Source organism: Haliotis asinina, chromosome 5 (genome assembly GCF_037392515.1).
Source record: "Haliotis asinina isolate JCU_RB_2024 chromosome 5, JCU_Hal_asi_v2, whole genome shotgun sequence".
Lineage (NCBI taxonomy): Eukaryota > Metazoa > Mollusca > Gastropoda > Lepetellida > Haliotidae > Haliotis > Haliotis asinina.
Genome location: NC_090284.1, coordinates 27,026,331 through 27,045,441, shown reverse-complemented (window position 1 = coordinate 27,045,441; position 19,111 = coordinate 27,026,331). Strand labels below are relative to the sequence as shown.

Genomic DNA, 19,111 nt, shown 5'->3' with positions numbered 1-19,111 from the left:
GCAATGACAAAAACGCGAAAGAATGACTGATTACTAGCATTTCCCGTACTCACGTGTCACATATCAAACAATGGATATCTGAACAAAAGCCACTCTGTCAGTACGTCCAATAGTCCAGGAAGGCACCAACCACACAACACACATTTCTTGGAGACTGTCTGAAAGGCCGAGACCATCCAGCAGGCATGGATAGGTTTCATGACACTTATCTGGAGATTAACAGCTTCGCCGACACTGACTAAACTGGTCCTTAATCAGTGCCACTTTATTAGAGCCATTCCATTTAATTTAATCCCTTTGAACTGTTATAAGCTTATCTGGCCTATGCAGCAAGTGTTGTTTTGGGGAAAACATCACTGATTGCATATATGCGGAAGTACTCCACTGAATGGTGCTCAAGGCTAGCGGCAAACTTTAATATGTGATTGGATTTACTTCAGATAAATCTTTCAGATGCTTGTAAGCTTTGAAACTGTCAACCTAACTATGTTTTGAGAATGAGGCAAGTTGCAAAAATATGATGACGTAAAAACCTCTGTTGGTCGCCACTCGTAAAAATATCATGACGCAAAAAATTCGTGCCCTTACCCGGTGTTATAGCAGTGTTATTTCATGTGAATCAATGTCGTAATGATATTAAAGTGTTTCTGTTAATTGAAGTTTATTACAAGGTTTTCCTTCACAACAGCTTGGCTGGACCGATTTTGGAAGCTTACCAAGGGAGTGTTATAGTGAGGGCTATTACCACTGCTGTATTTGTCATACTTAAACTGCAATGGTATTGACTTTACAGATATATGTCATGTGTACAGCGCGTTCATGTCCCTCTTGCAGAACCACTACCAGAGAACCAGGATCAAACTGTGTGGCCTTCATCTCATAGAAGCAAAGCTGTCACACTGTCAAAATTGGTGAGTGTTTCTTGAATGACAGTCAAAAGGAAAACATTTCTTTTTTTAACATTACTGTTGTCAAGAATGTATTTGAAAACATCTTTAAAATATGTCGTGTTATTCACAATAATGAAGTTGACATTCATAAATCTTTCTTATACTTTCCACTTTTAAAAGCCCTTCAAAGATTTAAAACATCTTTGTTGTGTAAATGGCAATGATCCTACAACCAACATGGCAACTGGCAACTCACTGGAATATCTCCAAGTGTATGTATTTTCAATATGCCAGGTGCCATGCTTAGTGATGTCAGCGGAAATCCTCCCAACATTAGCCACATGTCATGCCCCTGATTCACTAAGTCGGACTAACACACCAAAAGTAGGTCAGTCAAGTTGATATGCAGAAGAGATATTTCACAGTTGTTTTTTTTAACCATTGAAAAGATTTAATGAATGACATAATTAGGGCATATTTCGTTTTTCTAATGACAGTGTAACTATGGCAACAGGAAAGAATCAACTTTTTTTCAAACTTTTTCAGTTGTAAGTATGAATCTGCTTTGTTTGTACCCATTTACCAACTGTTTGCTATCCTAATAATTGTTGAGGAATACACATAAACCATTTGATCATATAATGAATACTGTTACTCATAAACCAATCTGAAAAACATGACATTAAAAAATATACATAAACATTCTCTTTTTTACATGCATGGTTAAATAATTACCTATCCATTTTCTATACCCATCATAAAAAATACCAATCTGTAAAACATTCTCACGAGAAACATTCTACAACAGTAATAAACACGAAAGTCACAACCGTGACAGGAAGTGTTGAGACAAAGGCCCCTTCTAGATGTTGACTGGAAATGCCTTCCTAAACACACCTACAGCATGGATGATGCAACAAAATGAACTTGGCCAGGGAGTGATTCTGCTGGGGACTCCCTGATCCACCCTACTCTAGTTTGTGCTTCACAATATACAATAACACACATCAAGTTTCATGGATACCATTAACTACCAGTACCACGTAGAGAGTGTACAGCATGATATCTTCTTTTTCTCACACATACCATTGCTTGCTACACAGTCATTCACAAGTTCACAAGATTCCTGACTGTACAGGGAGTACACATGAGAGGTGATTATGCAGCATTACATAAGACAACTTCCTTGACATATCAAAGAAACTGCGTTGATAACAGCTGCTTACTTAGTTGTCCCCATGCATATGCTCCTTGTCTGAGGGTAGGGGTTTACAAAGTTCTCTCCATTCCTGTCTCAGACTACCGTGAAATGAAAAATGTATTCCAGCATTTAAATAATTAACTCACATTATCAATTCTAAAAGCACAGAAGTTTTTCCGCACAAAATGATAGACAGATACATTTACAGAGATCAATGTGGTTTATTGAGGCTAGTTGTGAGAGCAAGGGAATCTGGTGGAACAGACAATATTCCTACAGTAACTTCTAACACATTCATCACGCAATTCCTGCACACTCTGTATGAACGTGATGACTTAACTTTTAATTCTTGAAGGTTATGCCTTTTCAAGTTGCTGTTCTGAAAATGGATTAAGGCTATTTTGACATTTTCCTGACTGCCTTGACATTTCAGTTTTGGAGCTACTCTGACAAGAGACTGCTTTCACTTCAACCCAATGACACATTGAGCCTTTGTTAATAGGTGAAGAAACGATTTGTTTCTTTATTGTTTAAACATGCACTTAACAATATCCTAGATAACTGTTACCTGCAAATGATAAAAATGTTCTTGACAATCAAGTGATTGATAATGTGAGCAACAAGAATGACAAAACTGTTCTTGACAATCAAGTGACAGATAATGTGAGCAATGCTGTCAGTGAGTGAGTGAGTTTCATGATGCTTTTAGTAATATTCCAGCAATATCATGGTGGGGGAGACAAGAAATGGGCTTCACATATTGTGCCCATGTAAGAAATTAAATCCTGGTCTTGAGCATGACAAGCAAACGCCTCTACCACTGGGCTAACTGATGCACCCATGCTGTCAGGGCACTTGGTCATACTATCATCGTCATGGTAGAGTATGACCACCCAGTAGCTGTGGAGTGAGAATTAGGGATGTAATGGTTCAATCACATATTCAGAGAATAGACTCGTAGCCTTCAATGAACAATGATTTCAATTCATTATTCACAATCACTAGAATCAGATATTTACCTAGTTTTGAAAAGGAATGTTTTACTTGAATGGTGAGTCAACAATTATCTTTGCAAGTCAGGATAATATACAACAATCTTATATATTTATGCTGATCATTCAAGAATGCGCCCTTGCGCCATTTGCACATTAATACTTCACATGGCGCACTGCACATGTACAAGAGTGAGTGAGTGAGTGAGTGAGTGAGTTTAGTTTTACACCACACTCAGCAATATTCCAGCTATATGGTGCCGGTATGTAAATAATCGAGTCTGGACCAGACAATCTAGTGATCAACAACATGAGCATCAATCTGCGCAATTGGGAACCGATGACATGTGTCAACCAAGTCAGCGAGCCTGACCACTACGATCCTGTTAGTCTTACGACAAGCATAGTCACCTTTTGTGGCAAGCATGGGTTGCTGAAGGCCTATTCTACCCTGGGACCTTCACAGGTCACATGTACAAGAGGGTCATGTCAGCTGGTGCACCATGGGCCCACTGTTTGAAAATGTAATAGAATGAACACTGTATTTAATTTCACCGAAATGTTATTTTCTGAATAACATGAGCGATCACACTGTTGCAGTTAGCTGTTACTGTCATGACATCACTTCATAGACTCATATGAAGCACCACATGCTCTGGTCTTCACAGCGCAGTTAGCTGTTACTGTCATGACATCACTTCATAGACTCGTATGAAGCACCACATGCTCTGGTCTTCACAGCGCAGTTAGCTTTTACTGTCATGACATCACTTCATAGACTCATATGAAGCCCCACATGCTCTGGTCTTCACAGCGCAGTTAGCTTTTACTGTCATGACATCACTTCATAGACTCATATGAAGCCCCACATGCTCTGGTCTTCACAGGGCAGTTAGCTTTTACTGTCATGACATCACTTCATAGACTCATATGAAGCCCCACATGCTCTGGTCTTCACAGGGCAGTTAGCTTTTACTGTCATGACATCACTTCATAGACTCATATGAAGCCCCACATGCTCTGGTCTTCACAGCGCAGTTAGCTTTTACTGTCATGACATCACTTCATAGACTCATATGAAGCCCCACATGCTCTGGTCTTCACAGGGCAGTTAGCTTTTACTGTCATGACATCACTTCATAGACTCATATGAAGCCCCACATGCTCTGGTCTTCACAGGGCAGTTAGCTTTTACTGTCATGACATCACTTCATAGACTCATATGAAGCCCCACATGCTCTGGTCTTCACAGGGCAGTTAGCTTTTACTGTCATGACATCACTTCATAGACTCATATGAAGCCCCACATGCTCTGGTCTTCACAGCGCAGTTAGCTTTTACTGTCATGACATCACTTCATAGACTCATATGAAGCCCCACATGCTCTGGTCTTCACAGGGCAGTTAGCTTTTACTGTCATGACATCACTTCATAGACTTATATGAAGCACCACATGCTCTGGTCTTCACAGGGCAGTTAGCTTTTGAAGGTATGGTAACTTTCACATAGGTTTTTAAAAATTTGATCGTGAGTGCTATGTGCACTCATGATGAGGTGGTTGTTGCCGTCATACATTGTGGTAACTAGTTGCAAGTTCAACCATGTCACACACCTATGAGTCTGACTTTAACAATGGTTTGTGATGTGACTTAAATATAAAGTTTGGAAGTCTTGACTGAAATTATCAGTACACTTCATTATACTTCTTTCACTTACATTTCATCCATGAAATCTTTTATCAAGTATCAATTCCTGTTTACACCAATAAGTAGAAAATAACGTCTGCAACACTATCCTCAACACTGATTTGGTAATACCACATAAATTTGCCTAAGGACAGTAGAATGAAATGTCACAGATGGTGTGCCCCTTGCCCGCTAACCCATGGTTAGTAAAAGTCCAGTCAGGCCTATAAATTACCACAGTCACTGACCAGACAGTCATGTGAATTTTCATGGGATCGTTTTGTAAACATATCACTATCTCGAACTTGTTAAGTATTAAACTCCTTAAAATCACCCAAGATTATGACCTGAAAAAAGGTTGATCATATTAGCATCTTAATGATGAAACATGTCATGCTGACAATATCTTATTCTCATCTATTTGGGCAATATTTTGTTCATTACAAATTTTTGTCTAGTGAATTATTTTGTGGTCCTTCAAGTTTTGCTAGACTGACTGGATACCAAATTTGAAAAATATTCCGCACACTGATGGCGAGTAGCAACAGCTGGCTGGACCTGTCTCTGTTGGAAGGTTCCTTGATGATATACTATTAACAGACTAAGTTATCCAACAGACAGTGATTGAGGCATTTGATAAAAACCTCAATATAAGTTCAAATCATTCTTCTGTCTGTCTTAAGACATGATTTTAGGTAACTGTTTTACTTCGTACAGTTTACTTCATTACACATGCAGAGCACGCACATTGAAAGGTCATGGCTGTGGGCCCACGGTATTTGTACTCATTAAACTTAGTAGTGCAAGTGGACAGTTAAGCATGAAGCTGTCAAGTTTTGAACAAAGTCGGCCCCGTTTTTATGTCTACATCTTGAACAACAAGAGACTACCAGTTAAGCAGTGTAAACAAAACGCATGCTAAATGTGTCCACAAACACGTATCAAAGTGGCATAACTAATAGCTTTATTGATATCATTATAAAACATACCTTTTAATTTGTCGAAGTCGTTCCTCTTCATTCTCCACATAGTTTTTCAGGGTGACAGCGATGTCTCTTTCTGCGTAGAGCGCAGTCTGTAGATGCGCCATGGAAGTAAAGAGTTCACATCTCCCAACATTTGCCACGCAAGCAAGCAGCAGAAAACCCAGAACAATCTCCGAGAACGAGCCCTGCATCTTGTGATAATCTGAATCTTCAACGTTCAAGTTCCACACTAGTGAAACTTATCGAAGATTGAAGGAAGTGTTTGTAAAATATTGCGCTCCTCTTACAAGAATCAGCTGATCGCAGACACGTTGCTCTTAAGAATGGTTTTGTGTGGGTGCCAGCGTCCCAAGACCTTGGTACACGTTGCGGAGGAGCTGTCTACGTGCTTCTAGAATGGTACACACTCCGGATATAACCCCCTCTAACGTGTATGAGGTTAGAACAGCCATATCAAATTTCGAACAAGCTGGGTTCTCCCCTTGTCGGAATTTCTTGGGCGAGTCTATTTCTATCATAGGGGTGACAACAATTATCGGCAAGCAGAACAATGCCATTTCTTTGATACATTACGAACTAAAAATGTAGAAAAGTACATATGCTTATATTTTATACATCGTTGAATGTATTATTTATAAACAGCTATACCGTCATTATATATTATTTAGAAGCATACTACCAAATACACCTTTACTTTCAACGGCCCGAGGGAGTTCCCATAAATATCCAAATGTAACATATTCGGAACGACTTCCTAGATCTTAAAGCGGAGAAATGCTTCTGGCGTTTCAGTGTACGTTAGGACAATTAAAAATCAATAAAACACATTGTTGACACAGTAAATCAGGGACACATATCACATTCACATTATCATCAATGTTTTTACAATAAAATCTCTTATAATCATCGCTGGTGTTGTAAATATCAGTAACATGGGTGTTGTATATTACATGCAGATCATTAACATTGTAGCTAAATTCATCAAGGTTACATAACCATGACAGCAGAGGTCATTAATGAGTCACAGAATATATGACACTTTAAGGTGTCCAGTGAGCCAGAGCAATACATGTGAACAAATAGTTAAACTGCGCAGTTATTGCAAAGCTACTGATGTATTTGTAGGGCATAAAGTAACAGCTGTTGAATGTAGAGGTCCTACTGGTCAATACATGTTCAATATAAATATCAGGCTGGTTCTACATTTGAAAAGCACTGATTTAACATAGATGGATATGATGCAATGATTTGGTTTAGTTCGATTAAAATTATGTTACTTGCAGTTTGAAAATACTTTTTGGCCGTTGGATATATATATCAAAATAAATAAAATAAAATAAGAAAATATACATGTATATATAAATTTAAAAGAAAGGCAAACTCAACTTTCATGGAGAATGGAGACAGAGTACATATGGAAGATATGCAAAAATTTATGTCTTTGGCTGCAACCGGATCTCGACTCGAAGTGTGTCACAGCTGTGTGTTATCCCTGTCAGAAGCTCGTGGAAGGATTGACATGATGACTGGTCGTAGGAAAGTAGCATCTCCACATGGCATTGCATGAAATGGACCATTATTTGTATGGAGATCTTTATTGATACTTAATTTGGCAAAACGTTTGTTGGCAACATATATCAAAGAGGCAACGAACGGAAACGGACATGGTACCTTCATTTACAATATGAACATGAAACGTGTCGATCGGTGATGCTTGTCCTATTTACTGGTGTTATTAATAAACAGCATTGCCGTCCCCTCTGCAGTTATTACACGCAAACCAAATTTATCACGTGACATGAATCACGTTTCACCAGATCAAAATGGTGACTGATACGAGGAAGGCGTGTATTTGTGTGTTCTCTATATGCTGTAGTGTTTTGGGTGTTGTTTCTTCAAGTTCTGTTCGAAATGATGTGACTAACTACCTTATCGGGACGGGAATCGGGGACATCACTGGACCAGCGGCAGAAGTGAACATGGTATCACTCTTTTTTTTAAGATTATAACTTTTTGTACTTGCATGAATTCACGAAGACCGAATTTCCCACTGTGTCATGAATTCGATACGCCTTATAGAGAAAATAAGGATGCAGAAGCTAAAAATGTCTCAGCAATATCGGAAAGTACTGTTAAAGAGTAATTTACTAATTAAATGATTAGATCAAGAATGTTTACCTTAGTCACTGTTTATTTCAACAGTAACAACTGTCACACCAGAATCATTACATCAATTTTAGTTAAGTAATATGTTTTCTTGGTCACAATAACAAAAATGAATGTAACTCTTGAATTCTCATTATTTTAATCTGTACAGATGGGTTATGCCAATCCTGCACAAACAAGCAATGGTATCCATCTCCGCCAGTATAGCCGAGCGTTTGTGTTTGCTGACAGTGGCAACAAGACTCGAACTGTATTTGTGAGCACTGATTCTTGCATGGTATCTGAAGATGTCAAACTGGAGGTAAGACAGTAGAGTCTGTGGAATTGGCAGTATTGGTCAATAGCATTTAATATTAAAGGATACCTATGCCACGTAATCCTGCACACTACAAAGGGGCAAGCCTAAAGCATGCCTAAACCACATATCATTATTATCTACATAATCCTGGCTGCCTGTTAGGCAATAGAAGTTTATAGTGAAATGGTTCATCCCATCGGGTACCCATTTTCTGCTGGGTGAACAGAGGTAATCTTAAACAAACTCACTTGCTTAAGGTGAAACCACCTGTATCACATGTGTTTCATTGTGTGGCAGGAATGAATCCTATAGAAACTCTCAGGAGTCAAGCTGCCAAGCATGGTCTCCGAGCTCTCTGAGCTCAACATTGCTTAACTTAACTTATTTGGCAGCTGGGCTGTATGCACAGGACATGTTTGTCGTTGTTTGAGATTTTAGCTTAGTTTTGGTTTGTTCGGTCAAATGGGGGATGATGTATGCACACTAAACAAACAGTTCCATGACTTGCTATATAAGCATCTGACTTAACCTTCTCTAAAGGAACAGTTAGTAGCCTAGTCATATGCTTCATCATAACCTGGGAAATTCAGTTGAACTGCAGTACTTTTTTTAAAAGTCACAAGAAATAGTTCCAGTTTCAGTCAGTTGTGTTGAGCTCTTGCTTCTTTTTATATGTTTGTGTTAAAATGTGAATAAGCACATTTATGATAGCTTCTTCATATATGCTTATCATCATTGTTGCAGTTTAGTATTTATAGCACGTTGTCAGCAAGGTTTTATCCCAACAGTTAGACAGTCATGTGGGAGACAAAATACAGATCCGCGTTAGAACTGATCTTCAGTGAGTGAGTGAGTGAGTTTAGTTTTATGCCGCACTCCGCAATATTCCAGCTATATGACGGCGTGATCTTCAGCAATCCATGCTTGTCATATGAGGTGACCAACAGGATCAGGTTGTCAGGATCGCTGACTTGATTGACAAGTATCATTGTAACCCAGTTGCGTAAATCAGTGCTCATGTTGTTGACCACTGGATTGTCTGGTCCAGATTCAGTAATTTACAGACCACTATAGAGTGAATATTGCGAAGCATGGCATTGAACAACAAACCAATTAACCTTTGTGGCACAGATGGCCCATTAACCTATGGTGGTTTTGAAATGTGGGTTCACTTTTGTTGTTTTTCTAGGTTTGTCATGGTGATAGCTTTGATCACATATTTCACAAAGTGGTAAAAGTCAATGATCAGAACTGTTAGAGAATTTTCTCAATAGGACAATGATATAATTGAACTATTGTAAAATGAGAATATAAGCATTAAATCAAACTTGCTTATTCTCCTCCTCACAGTAAAAACGTTGCTTAGCTTAGCTGCACTTTGAGATTGAAAGAATTACACTCTGTATTAATCCACACAGTGCTCTGGCTCTGTTTATGATATTGTCCGTAGTAATATTACTTGGCCTGTTATCAGTGGAGACGCCGAAAACAATGTTATCTGTTTGTCAGGGACTTACCCCCACAGGTAATATGTATCTCCCACACCTAGTTACCCAGCTATGTTATGGTCTTGTCAGCGTTAGGAATCAGAGTTTGCGTGAGGGTAGAGTCATACTTGTTTGCCTTGCTTGTTTATCTTTTCATGCTGCCATTCAAAAGTAAATTTATGCATATAAACCATGATAAATTACGTCACTAAATTCAATTTTATCTTGATCTTTTGAAGGCTGTCCAGATTCATGCGATGGTTATGAATGTACTGTGTTTGTGTGTCATGATCAGCTACTTTCAAGACTGTCCAACATTAGGCCCTGATATTAGATAAAAATAAAACTTTAGACAGTTTACTTTTGATGATTTTGTTGAACAGTGATATGATATGAAATGCTGTTAGAAATTTTTATCTCAAACACACATAGTAAACTAATATTTTAGAAACAAACTACAAATTTGTGCTTTGTGGGGCAGTTAATAAATGTATTATGTATTTTGAAAAAAAGGTGACTTTGCAAATGTATTGCTGAAATGTTTCAGTAATTGGAACATAGCAGAAAAGACATTTACAGTTGTTACTGACAATGCATCCAACATGGTGGCTGCCATGGAAAAGCTGCCACAACACCATATGCGATGCTTCGCACATACCCTGAATCTTGCATCACAGAAAGCAGTGAAAGTTGAAGCTGTGTCAAAAGTCCTAGCTAAAATCAGATGGACTGTTACATTCTTCCACAAAAGTGCTATCGCAACCCGCATTTTGAAAGAAAAACAGCTGTTACTGCACAAGTTGAAGACTGACATATCAACCAGATGGAATAGCTCCAACAGTATTTGGAACAACAGCCCGCAGTGCATGCCACAATGCTCATTAAAGAAATGAGAAAGAAGCAAAGTGACCTGGCAACTCTCTCAGACAGTGACCTTAGCATCGCTGAAGATATAGTTGTAGTGATGAAGCCAGTGAAGACAGCAACTGTAGCCCTTAGTGAAGACACTGGACCTACCATTTCAGTGGTCAACCCCCTCCATCAGAAACTACTGAACGACCTGTCACCGAAACCAGATGACAGTTGTGTCACAAAGGAAATAAAGAGGATCATGCATGCAGATCTTCAGTCGAGATATGAAGGTAAGATTGAGGGAAATACCTTTCAATTGTTACAAATTGATTTGAAACAGTTATATTTTTTTAAAATTTAATTATTTTTCAAACAAGAAAAGTCAAAGATAGATAATCAATTTCAGTCCTCAATTGAAGTTGTTTCATTATTTCATCATTAAAATAATGATGATATTGAATAGTGTACCATTTTACCAAATAATCTGAGCAATCTCAGCAATGTGAGCATTCTTATTTTGCTTTTTGACCTTATATATCTTTCAAGTCCAACAGTAGTAATATTAAGTTACATATATTACAAATGTATGATTTTTTCAAAATTTCATAAACAGTTTTGAATGGAATTAAAACCATTTTTTAATAAATGCATGATCTTATATAATCTCTTATCTAACTTTATAAACATTTCTAATAATTTTATAATTTTCATGATTACAGGTGACCAAGAGTTCTTGTTGACTGCATCAGCCCTTGACCCTCGATTCAAGGGTTTGGCCTTCCTTGATGATGTCTCCAAGCCATCATAACAAGTGAAGTGGAGGATGACATCCAGGTATAAGTATTTCATTTTTCATAACATTAACATAAGGTAAGTCCTGAAGTTAGCCTGAACACTGATGAATCATCATTGTTTGTGATACTGTTATTTCACTTATTTGATATGTATTCAGTGTTTTCAGCTTTAAGTTAAAGTCACAATTTTACTATTTCAGGTTAAACTGGAGCTGTAAGGTTCTGATGGTGAACTCCATGAAGTAACATCACCTTTGCCACCTTTGACATTACTACCTTTTTTTATTTGACTAAGAATCTAAGAGACAAGAGACTAAATGTTGTGTGAACTGAAGAAGTTTTCTTGATTAAAGTTGTTGAAATACCTGTAACAGTTTGTCATATCTTCGATGTGTTCTTACATTCTCTGATATAGACATATCCCTTTAAATAGAAAAATTTCCTTTGAAAAATTCAGTTTTATAAATAACTTAAATGTATCATGATACGTATCGTATCGCTACCTCTGTATTGGGATACATATCATGTCGCAACCCCCGTATCGTTACACCCCTAATAAGTAAATGACAGCTAGTCAGTAGTCGGCCGTAAGAACATTATTCTGTGTGTTTTGTGCAGACATTTCAACTGTATTTCATTACAATAGTTTAATAATTGTATGATTTCATTGATGACACAATTTTTATATAGATAATTATCAATAGTTCTTCTTGTCAATGGTTGATCAATTGTTCCCCACTGCAACACGGAACGGGGGTCTATGTATTCAGCAGCGTCTGTCTGTACGTACATACGTACGTCCTGTTTCATGTTAACGCGATATCTCATGAACTGTCGTACCCAATATCTTCAAATTTGGTGACAGCCTACACTCGAGGAATGCCCAGACACCAGTTAATTTTGTTGACCTTGACCTTAAGGTCACCACAACTCTTTGACCACTCTTCAAACACTTGTTATTGCGATACCTCACAAACTGTTGTACTGAATGTCTTTAACTTTGGTGGCAACCTACATTGTGGGATTACACAGACACCAGTTGATTTTGGTGACCTTGACCTTATTTTCAAGGTCGCCACAACTCTTTGACCGCTTTTCAAACTCTTGTTTATGCAATGTCTCATGCCATTTTAGTGGCAAACACTCTCTACCAGAAACAATCCCTTATCTTGCAATATTGTTTCACAGATGTCCTTCCATGATAATGTAATCAGAGTTTGTTTTAGAATTAGTAGAAGTAGGAACTTGTTGGTTGAAAGGTTAATGTATTTTCTTTAGCTACATTGAAATTTTGGCGAAACATTTTTGTACATGGAAGATGTAACATGTTACAAATATGAAATACTTACCCCTCTGTATCTGTTTGGGCAAGGTGTTGGTGTAAACCATCAAATAATCTGTCCTTCACATTCCAGAAGCTAACATTACACACACTTGTTTTTAATCTAAAGTATATCATGACAGATTTTTCAGGTTGAGAATGAATGTAAGAAGCAATATAGAAAAGACTGTCAAAAAGATTGAATTTTGGGAAATCAAGTGTGCGTTAACAAATGTGTATTAATAATATTAAAATGATTTCCTGCAGTGGACTCTTTTGTTTATTTGTCAAATTATGACTGAGATTAGAATTCATGGAAAATTAGTTGTATATTTATATTGTCTTCATGTGCTAGTCATAGTTTAAAGAAAAAGTCCTCTATGTGTTTGACGAGTGCTGGTTCAAATAGTATTTTGTCCTAGTTTGGATATTTTTAAGTTTCTTAATTTCCTTCAATGTTCACTGCATTCATTTCAAAACTGAGCATTTAAGATCCAGTCCTCAATCCAATTTCATGGTCTCAGGAGGTGGTCATCAGCAAGAGAAGATGATATTCAAGTGATTTAAAGGGGCACTGATGCAGAGCGAATAATGTTTCTCGCCAACTGTCTAATTACGGAACCAAACTGCAAATTGGTCAGCGCCCGCTCCTTCGACCGTGACGGACAAAGGAACTGGGCTCCTGTCCATATTAGCAGAGTTTCTTCACCCATAAGAGTCAGGAGGCCGGATGCCCATCATATACCATTATTTAAAAATATCCATGGTATTCCTTGTCTGATCGTAACAAAATATCCCAGCAGTGTAGTTTTTTTCGGATGCTTGGATGGTATAGTTACTCCATTTGATCCTATTTCTGTGTTTTTAACCTCAATATTTAATCATGTTACATGAAAATATGATGCTTGGATGGTATAGTTACTCTATTTGATCCTATTTCTCTGTTTTTAACCTTGATATTTAATCATGTTACATGAAAATATGATGTCTACAGGCACGTAGCAAGCCATTTGTTTCACTCCGGAAGATTGCAAAGCTTTATATTTAGGTAATTTTGAGTGTTGTTTCAGCTGTGATAGCAAATATCATACGTAAATTTTGGTAGCTATGGTAGCCACAATGGGTTATTATTTATGATAATAAAAACACACAGTTGATTTATTTGAATTCGTAAACAATTAACGACGACTTTGCCTTTGGTAGAGAAATCTGACAATTTTCTTACATTTCTTACGTATTCAATGAATAATGTCATTCTTTTCTGATAGCAGTAACACTAAATGAATTCACAGTGACCTCCAAGTCGTGGTTTTATTAAATTTGCTCTTGCACATGCTTAAGTTTACCTCAAGAAGTAATTCATTAACTACTTTCTTTTAACACCATATCTCAATTTCCTATATTTAATACAGGGCTCGTTACATGTTAACAGGGCCGGCAACATATTTTAGTTATTAGCCCTATGGGCTTCCTGTCTTTTTGTAGGAGTTTCATACACTGATATATAACATCTACTGGTGCACAGGTAGTAAAGAGGCTGCAAATTGAGTTTGGGAGCTTGTACACAGAAAGGAACCTGTGCATCAGTGGCACACACACACATTCTGGACCAGGAGGGTATCATCAATACCTGCTGTTTGAGATTACCTCCCTTGGATTTGTCAACCAGTCCTTCACAGCTATGATCGACGGCATTGTTGATGTAAGTATTTCAGCTAGGCTTGTGAATGTTCAAGTGTCTAGAACGTTTATATATGCAGTTTTCAGTCATCCAAGGGAACACCTACAGAAAAATAGTGAGTCAATTCAAGCAGCAAAACATAAGTTCTAACAATTTTGCTTTTCTAATTACAAAAATTTCACAATTGTTTCTCCTTACTTGAAATAATTGAATGAAACAGAGTGTTTTCCTGCAAGATGGAACAACACTTCCTGATTAGGGTGAACATTTATTGGTTTGAGTGAACCAGCTTATGGATGAAAATGTGGTAGATTTGTGTTGAATCTCTTTATCTCTTGAGAGAGCATATAAAAATTTATCCTATGGATCCCATGTGTCCCCAGTTCTCATACATATGACATTGTATAGCACTGGAGACCTTTTCTGACACACAGTCTCCATAGAAAACAGCACCTTCATGGGTTGACGTGGTGACCTGGTTGATTGCATGTCATCGAACCACAGACAGATGCATCATGGCTTGACGTGGTGACATGGTTGATTGCATGTCATCATACCACAGACAGATGCATCATGGGTTGACTCGGTGACCTGGTTGATTGCATGTCATCATACCACAGACAGATGCATCATGGGTTGACTCGGTGACCTGGTGATTGCATGTCATCACACCACAGACAGATGCATCATGGGTTGACTCGGTGACCTGGTTGATTGCATGTCATCACACCACAGACAGATGCATCATGGGATGAATAAAGAACTGGGTTTGCTCAGCCTATGCTGCACCACTCAATGCTTTTGACTTAATGCTGCAGAGTATTCGCATGGCCCACAACACCGTTCGTCCTGGCAACATCTTCATCAACTCTGGGGAACTACTGGAGTCCAACATCAACCGCAGCCCCACTGCATATGCCAACAACCCAGAAGCAGAGAGAAATAGGTGAGACAGAAATACTCTCTCAATGCAGACTCCAGGCATTTGCTTATTTGTTAAATATGCAATCACTCTGCAAACATTAAAAGCCATGTACAATTGAGGTACAAACACGCTGTGGACATTAACCTCCATGTAGAATTCAGGTTCTGGCACTCCACTGACATTAACTGCCATGTAGAATTCAGTCATAAACGCTCTGTTGACATTAACTGCCATGTACAATTCAGTTGTAAACACGCTTTGGACATTAACTGCCATGTAGAATTCAGTCATAAACACTCTGTTGACATTAACTGCCATGTACAATTCAGTTGTAAACATGCTGTGGACATTAACTGCCATGTACAATTCAGTCATAAACACTCTGTTGACATTAACTGCCATGTACAATTCAGCTGTAAACACACTGTGGACATTAACTGCTATGTACAATTCAGTCATAAACACTCTGTTGACATTAACTGCCATGTACAATTCAGTTGTAAACATGCTGTGGACATTAACTGCCATGTAGAATTCAGTCATAAACACTCTGTTGACATTAACTGCCATGTACAATTCAGTTGTAAACATGCTGTGGACATTAACTGCCATGTAGAATTCAGTCATAAACACTCTGTTGACATTAACTGCCATGTACAATTCAGTTGTAAACATGCTGTGGACATTAACTGCCATGTAGAATTCAGTCATAAACACTCTGTTGACATTAACTGCCATGTACAATTCAGCTGTAAACACGCTGTGGACATTAACTGCCATGTAGAATTCAGTCATAAACACTCTGTTGACATTAACTGCCATGTACAATTCAGCTGTAAACACGCTGTGGACATTAACTGCCATGTACAATTCAGTTGTAAACATGCTGTGGACATTAACTGACATGTGCTATTCAGTTGTACACACTACCGACATTTACTGCCATGTACAGTTCAGTTGTAAGCATGTTGTTGACATTAACTGCCATGTCAGACATAGCTACAAGCCAACCAGTCAACTAGTACACTGGCAGGTGAATGTCTGGTATCCCAAGATAATGTTACACAGCATGAATGAGTGAGTTTAGTCTTTTGCAGCACTCATCAATATTCCAGATACATTGAGGCATCCTGTAAATAATCCATGCTCAACAGTATGATCATCGATCTACACAATTTGGATACGATGACATGTGTCAACCAAGGCAGCAAGTCTGACCACCCAACACCATTATTCACCGGTTATGACAAGCATGGGTTACTGAAGATCAATTCTAATCATATCTTCATGGGTCTTTACACAGAAATGAACTGTGTATATGTGAATAAGCTGATTTCCTCCCCACCACTGCAGGTACAACGACAATGTTGACAAGAACATGATTGTTCTGAAGATGCTTGATGCTGATGGCCAGGACATTGGTATGCTCAGGTCAGTTAACTTATTTCACCTTCCGTTCATGCAATTCAAGGATAACTGAAGAGCTTATGAATATGATTGTTGTCTGTTTGCCTTGAAATGTTGGTTCTGTTTAGCTGGTTTGCTGTGCATGCTACAAGTATGAACAACAGCAACGGTCTGATCAGTGGGGACAACAAGGGCTACGCCGCACAGCTGGCAGAGGAAACCATGAACCAAGGAGCACAACCAGGGAAGGTCAGGACAGAGTTATGGCCCTTTAACACAGCATACATTATCTTTCTGATGTCTGTCTGTTAAGAATGATGCATTAAATGATTAATGAGGATGATAAAAGGAATACACTTTCTTTCAATTCTATTTTGAACCTTTTCACATATTGTTTATGATTCCAGGGAGCGTTCGTTGCTGCATTTGCTCAGAGCAATGAAGGAGATGTGTCCCCTAACACTAAAGGCCCCCACTGTATGGACAGTGGTCTTCCATGTGATATACTGACAAGCACCTGCCATGGCAAGGTATATAGACTTCCTCAGTAATTACCACCTCCATGGTATAGTGGTTAGAGTATTCAATCACAGAAGTGGTTCAATCCCCAGCCACTTCATAGCGAAAGGACCCATGAAGATTTGGGGTAGAATAGGTCTTCAGCAACCCATGCTTGCCCCAAAAGGCAACTATGCCTGTTGTAAGAGGCAGCTAACAGGATCGGGTGGTCAGACTCCCTGACTTGGTTTTCATTAGTTCCCATTTGTGCAGATCGATGCTCAAGCTGTTGATCACTGGATTGTCTGGTTAAGACTTGATTATTTACATTTATATTGCTGAGTTCAGCATAAAACTAAACTCACTCACTCATACCAAAAAGACATTAAAATATGGTACTTGTTGGTCCCATCCTGGCGCTTGGCATTAATGGGTACGACTGGTCCACTCAGAGTCTGTATAATGTGTCTTCTGTGGGATATTCATGCTTAACTGCAGCCTGGCTTCCCTGTGAGCAAGTACTACAAACTAGCTGAAGTATGGGTTAGTACAAGCATCCACACATACACTCTCTTACACATCATCAGATGAGTGAAACATTCTTCCGTAAGATGTGGAACCCCATTTCACCTCACCTACCTCTGCAGGAGTTACTTGTAAAATAGGACATTTGTAGCACACGGGGGTAATCTTGTGGTTAAAACCTCTTATGCCAAACACTCTTTTTCCAGTTTTCAAATGTGTAATATGGAACCCAAATGGAACCCACAAGGATCTGAGTTAGGATTGATCCTCAGTAACCCATGCTTGTCGTAAGAGACAATTAAAAGGATCGGTTGGTCAGGCTAGCTGACTTGATTTACATGTCATTAGTTCCCAGTAGCACAGCTCATGCTGTTGCATGCTGTTGTTCAATGCTCATGCTGTTGGTCACTGTATTGTCTATGGAATGTAGCTCAACTCAATGTAAAACTAAACTCACATACACACTCACTTGTTACCCTTGTGATGTTGCTGAAATATTGCCCAACACAGTGTAGAACTAGGCTGAACCAGTAACTGTCATTTACAAGCCATGGAATGTGTATATCCCCAGCTAGTCTCAGTATAATTAATGTTCTCACTATATCCCCCACAGAATGAGCTGTGTGTTGCAGCAGGTCCTGGCCGGGATATGTTCGAAAGCACCAAGATCATTGGAGAGAATCAGTACAACAAAGCCATGGTGGGTTCAGCATGTTTTTAGGAATGACACATGACTGTGTAGACTATGAGGGGTGACTGGTTTTATGTCAGTTTTGCAAACACTCATGGAATTCTGTTGAGAGAGTGTTTTGCTGTACAGGTAGATGTGATGTAAGTGTATTACTGTACTGGTAGAAGTGATGTAAGTGTATTGCTGTACAGGTAGAAGTGATGTAAGTGTATTACTGTACAGGTAGAAGTGATGTAAGTGTTTTGCTGTACAGGTAGATGTGATGTAAGTGTATTACTGTACTGGTAGAGGTGATGTAAGTGTATTACTGTACAGGTAGAAGTGATGTAAGTGTTTTGCTGTACAGGTAGATGTGATGTAAGTGTATTACAGTACTGGTAGAAGTGATCCAAGTGTATTGCTGTACAGGTAGAAGTGATGTAAGTGTATTACTGTACAGGTAGATGTGATGTAAGTGTATTGCTGTACAGGTAGATGTGATGTAAGTGTATTACTGTACAGGTAGATGTGATGTAAGTGTATTACTGTACAGGTAGATGTGATGTAAGTGTATTACTGTACAGGTAGAAGTGATGTAAGTGCATTGCTGTACAGGTAGAAGTGGTGTAAGTGTTTTGCTGTACAGGTAGAAGTGATGTAAGTGTATTACTGTACAGGTAGAAGTGATGTAAGTGTATTGCTGTACAGGTAGAAGTGATGTAAGTGTATTGCT

General features: G+C 38.5%; 2 protein-coding genes across 3 annotated transcripts in view; one reads left to right on the top strand and one right to left on the bottom strand.

Moving 5' to 3' along the window:
• Positions 1-6,491, bottom strand: part of LOC137283337 (prolyl 4-hydroxylase subunit alpha-1-like) — a 31,592-nt gene extending 25,101 nt beyond the window's left edge. Inside the window, exon 1 of one of the 2 annotated variants that reach the window (XM_067814791.1) lies at positions 5,758-6,491. In XM_067814791.1, the coding sequence (XP_067670892.1) occupies positions 5,758-5,945 (188 nt within the window). In that variant the 5' untranslated portion in view covers positions 5,946-6,491. The remainder of the gene's footprint in view (positions 1-5,757) is intronic. The other variant, XM_067814792.1, reaches the window with a different exon arrangement.
• An 819-nt stretch (positions 6,492-7,310) lies between these two features.
• Positions 7,311-19,111, top strand: part of LOC137283336 (neutral ceramidase B-like) — a 33,371-nt gene continuing 21,570 nt past the window's right edge. The window contains exons 1-8 of the mRNA XM_067814790.1: positions 7,311-7,736; positions 8,072-8,221; positions 14,198-14,374; positions 15,172-15,299; positions 16,632-16,709; positions 16,814-16,934; positions 17,093-17,215; positions 18,322-18,408. Of these exons, the coding sequence (XP_067670891.1) occupies positions 7,578-7,736; positions 8,072-8,221; positions 14,198-14,374; positions 15,172-15,299; positions 16,632-16,709; positions 16,814-16,934; positions 17,093-17,215; positions 18,322-18,408 (1,023 nt within the window). The 5' untranslated portion in view covers positions 7,311-7,577. The remainder of the gene's footprint in view (positions 7,737-8,071; positions 8,222-14,197; positions 14,375-15,171; positions 15,300-16,631; positions 16,710-16,813; positions 16,935-17,092; positions 17,216-18,321; positions 18,409-19,111) is intronic.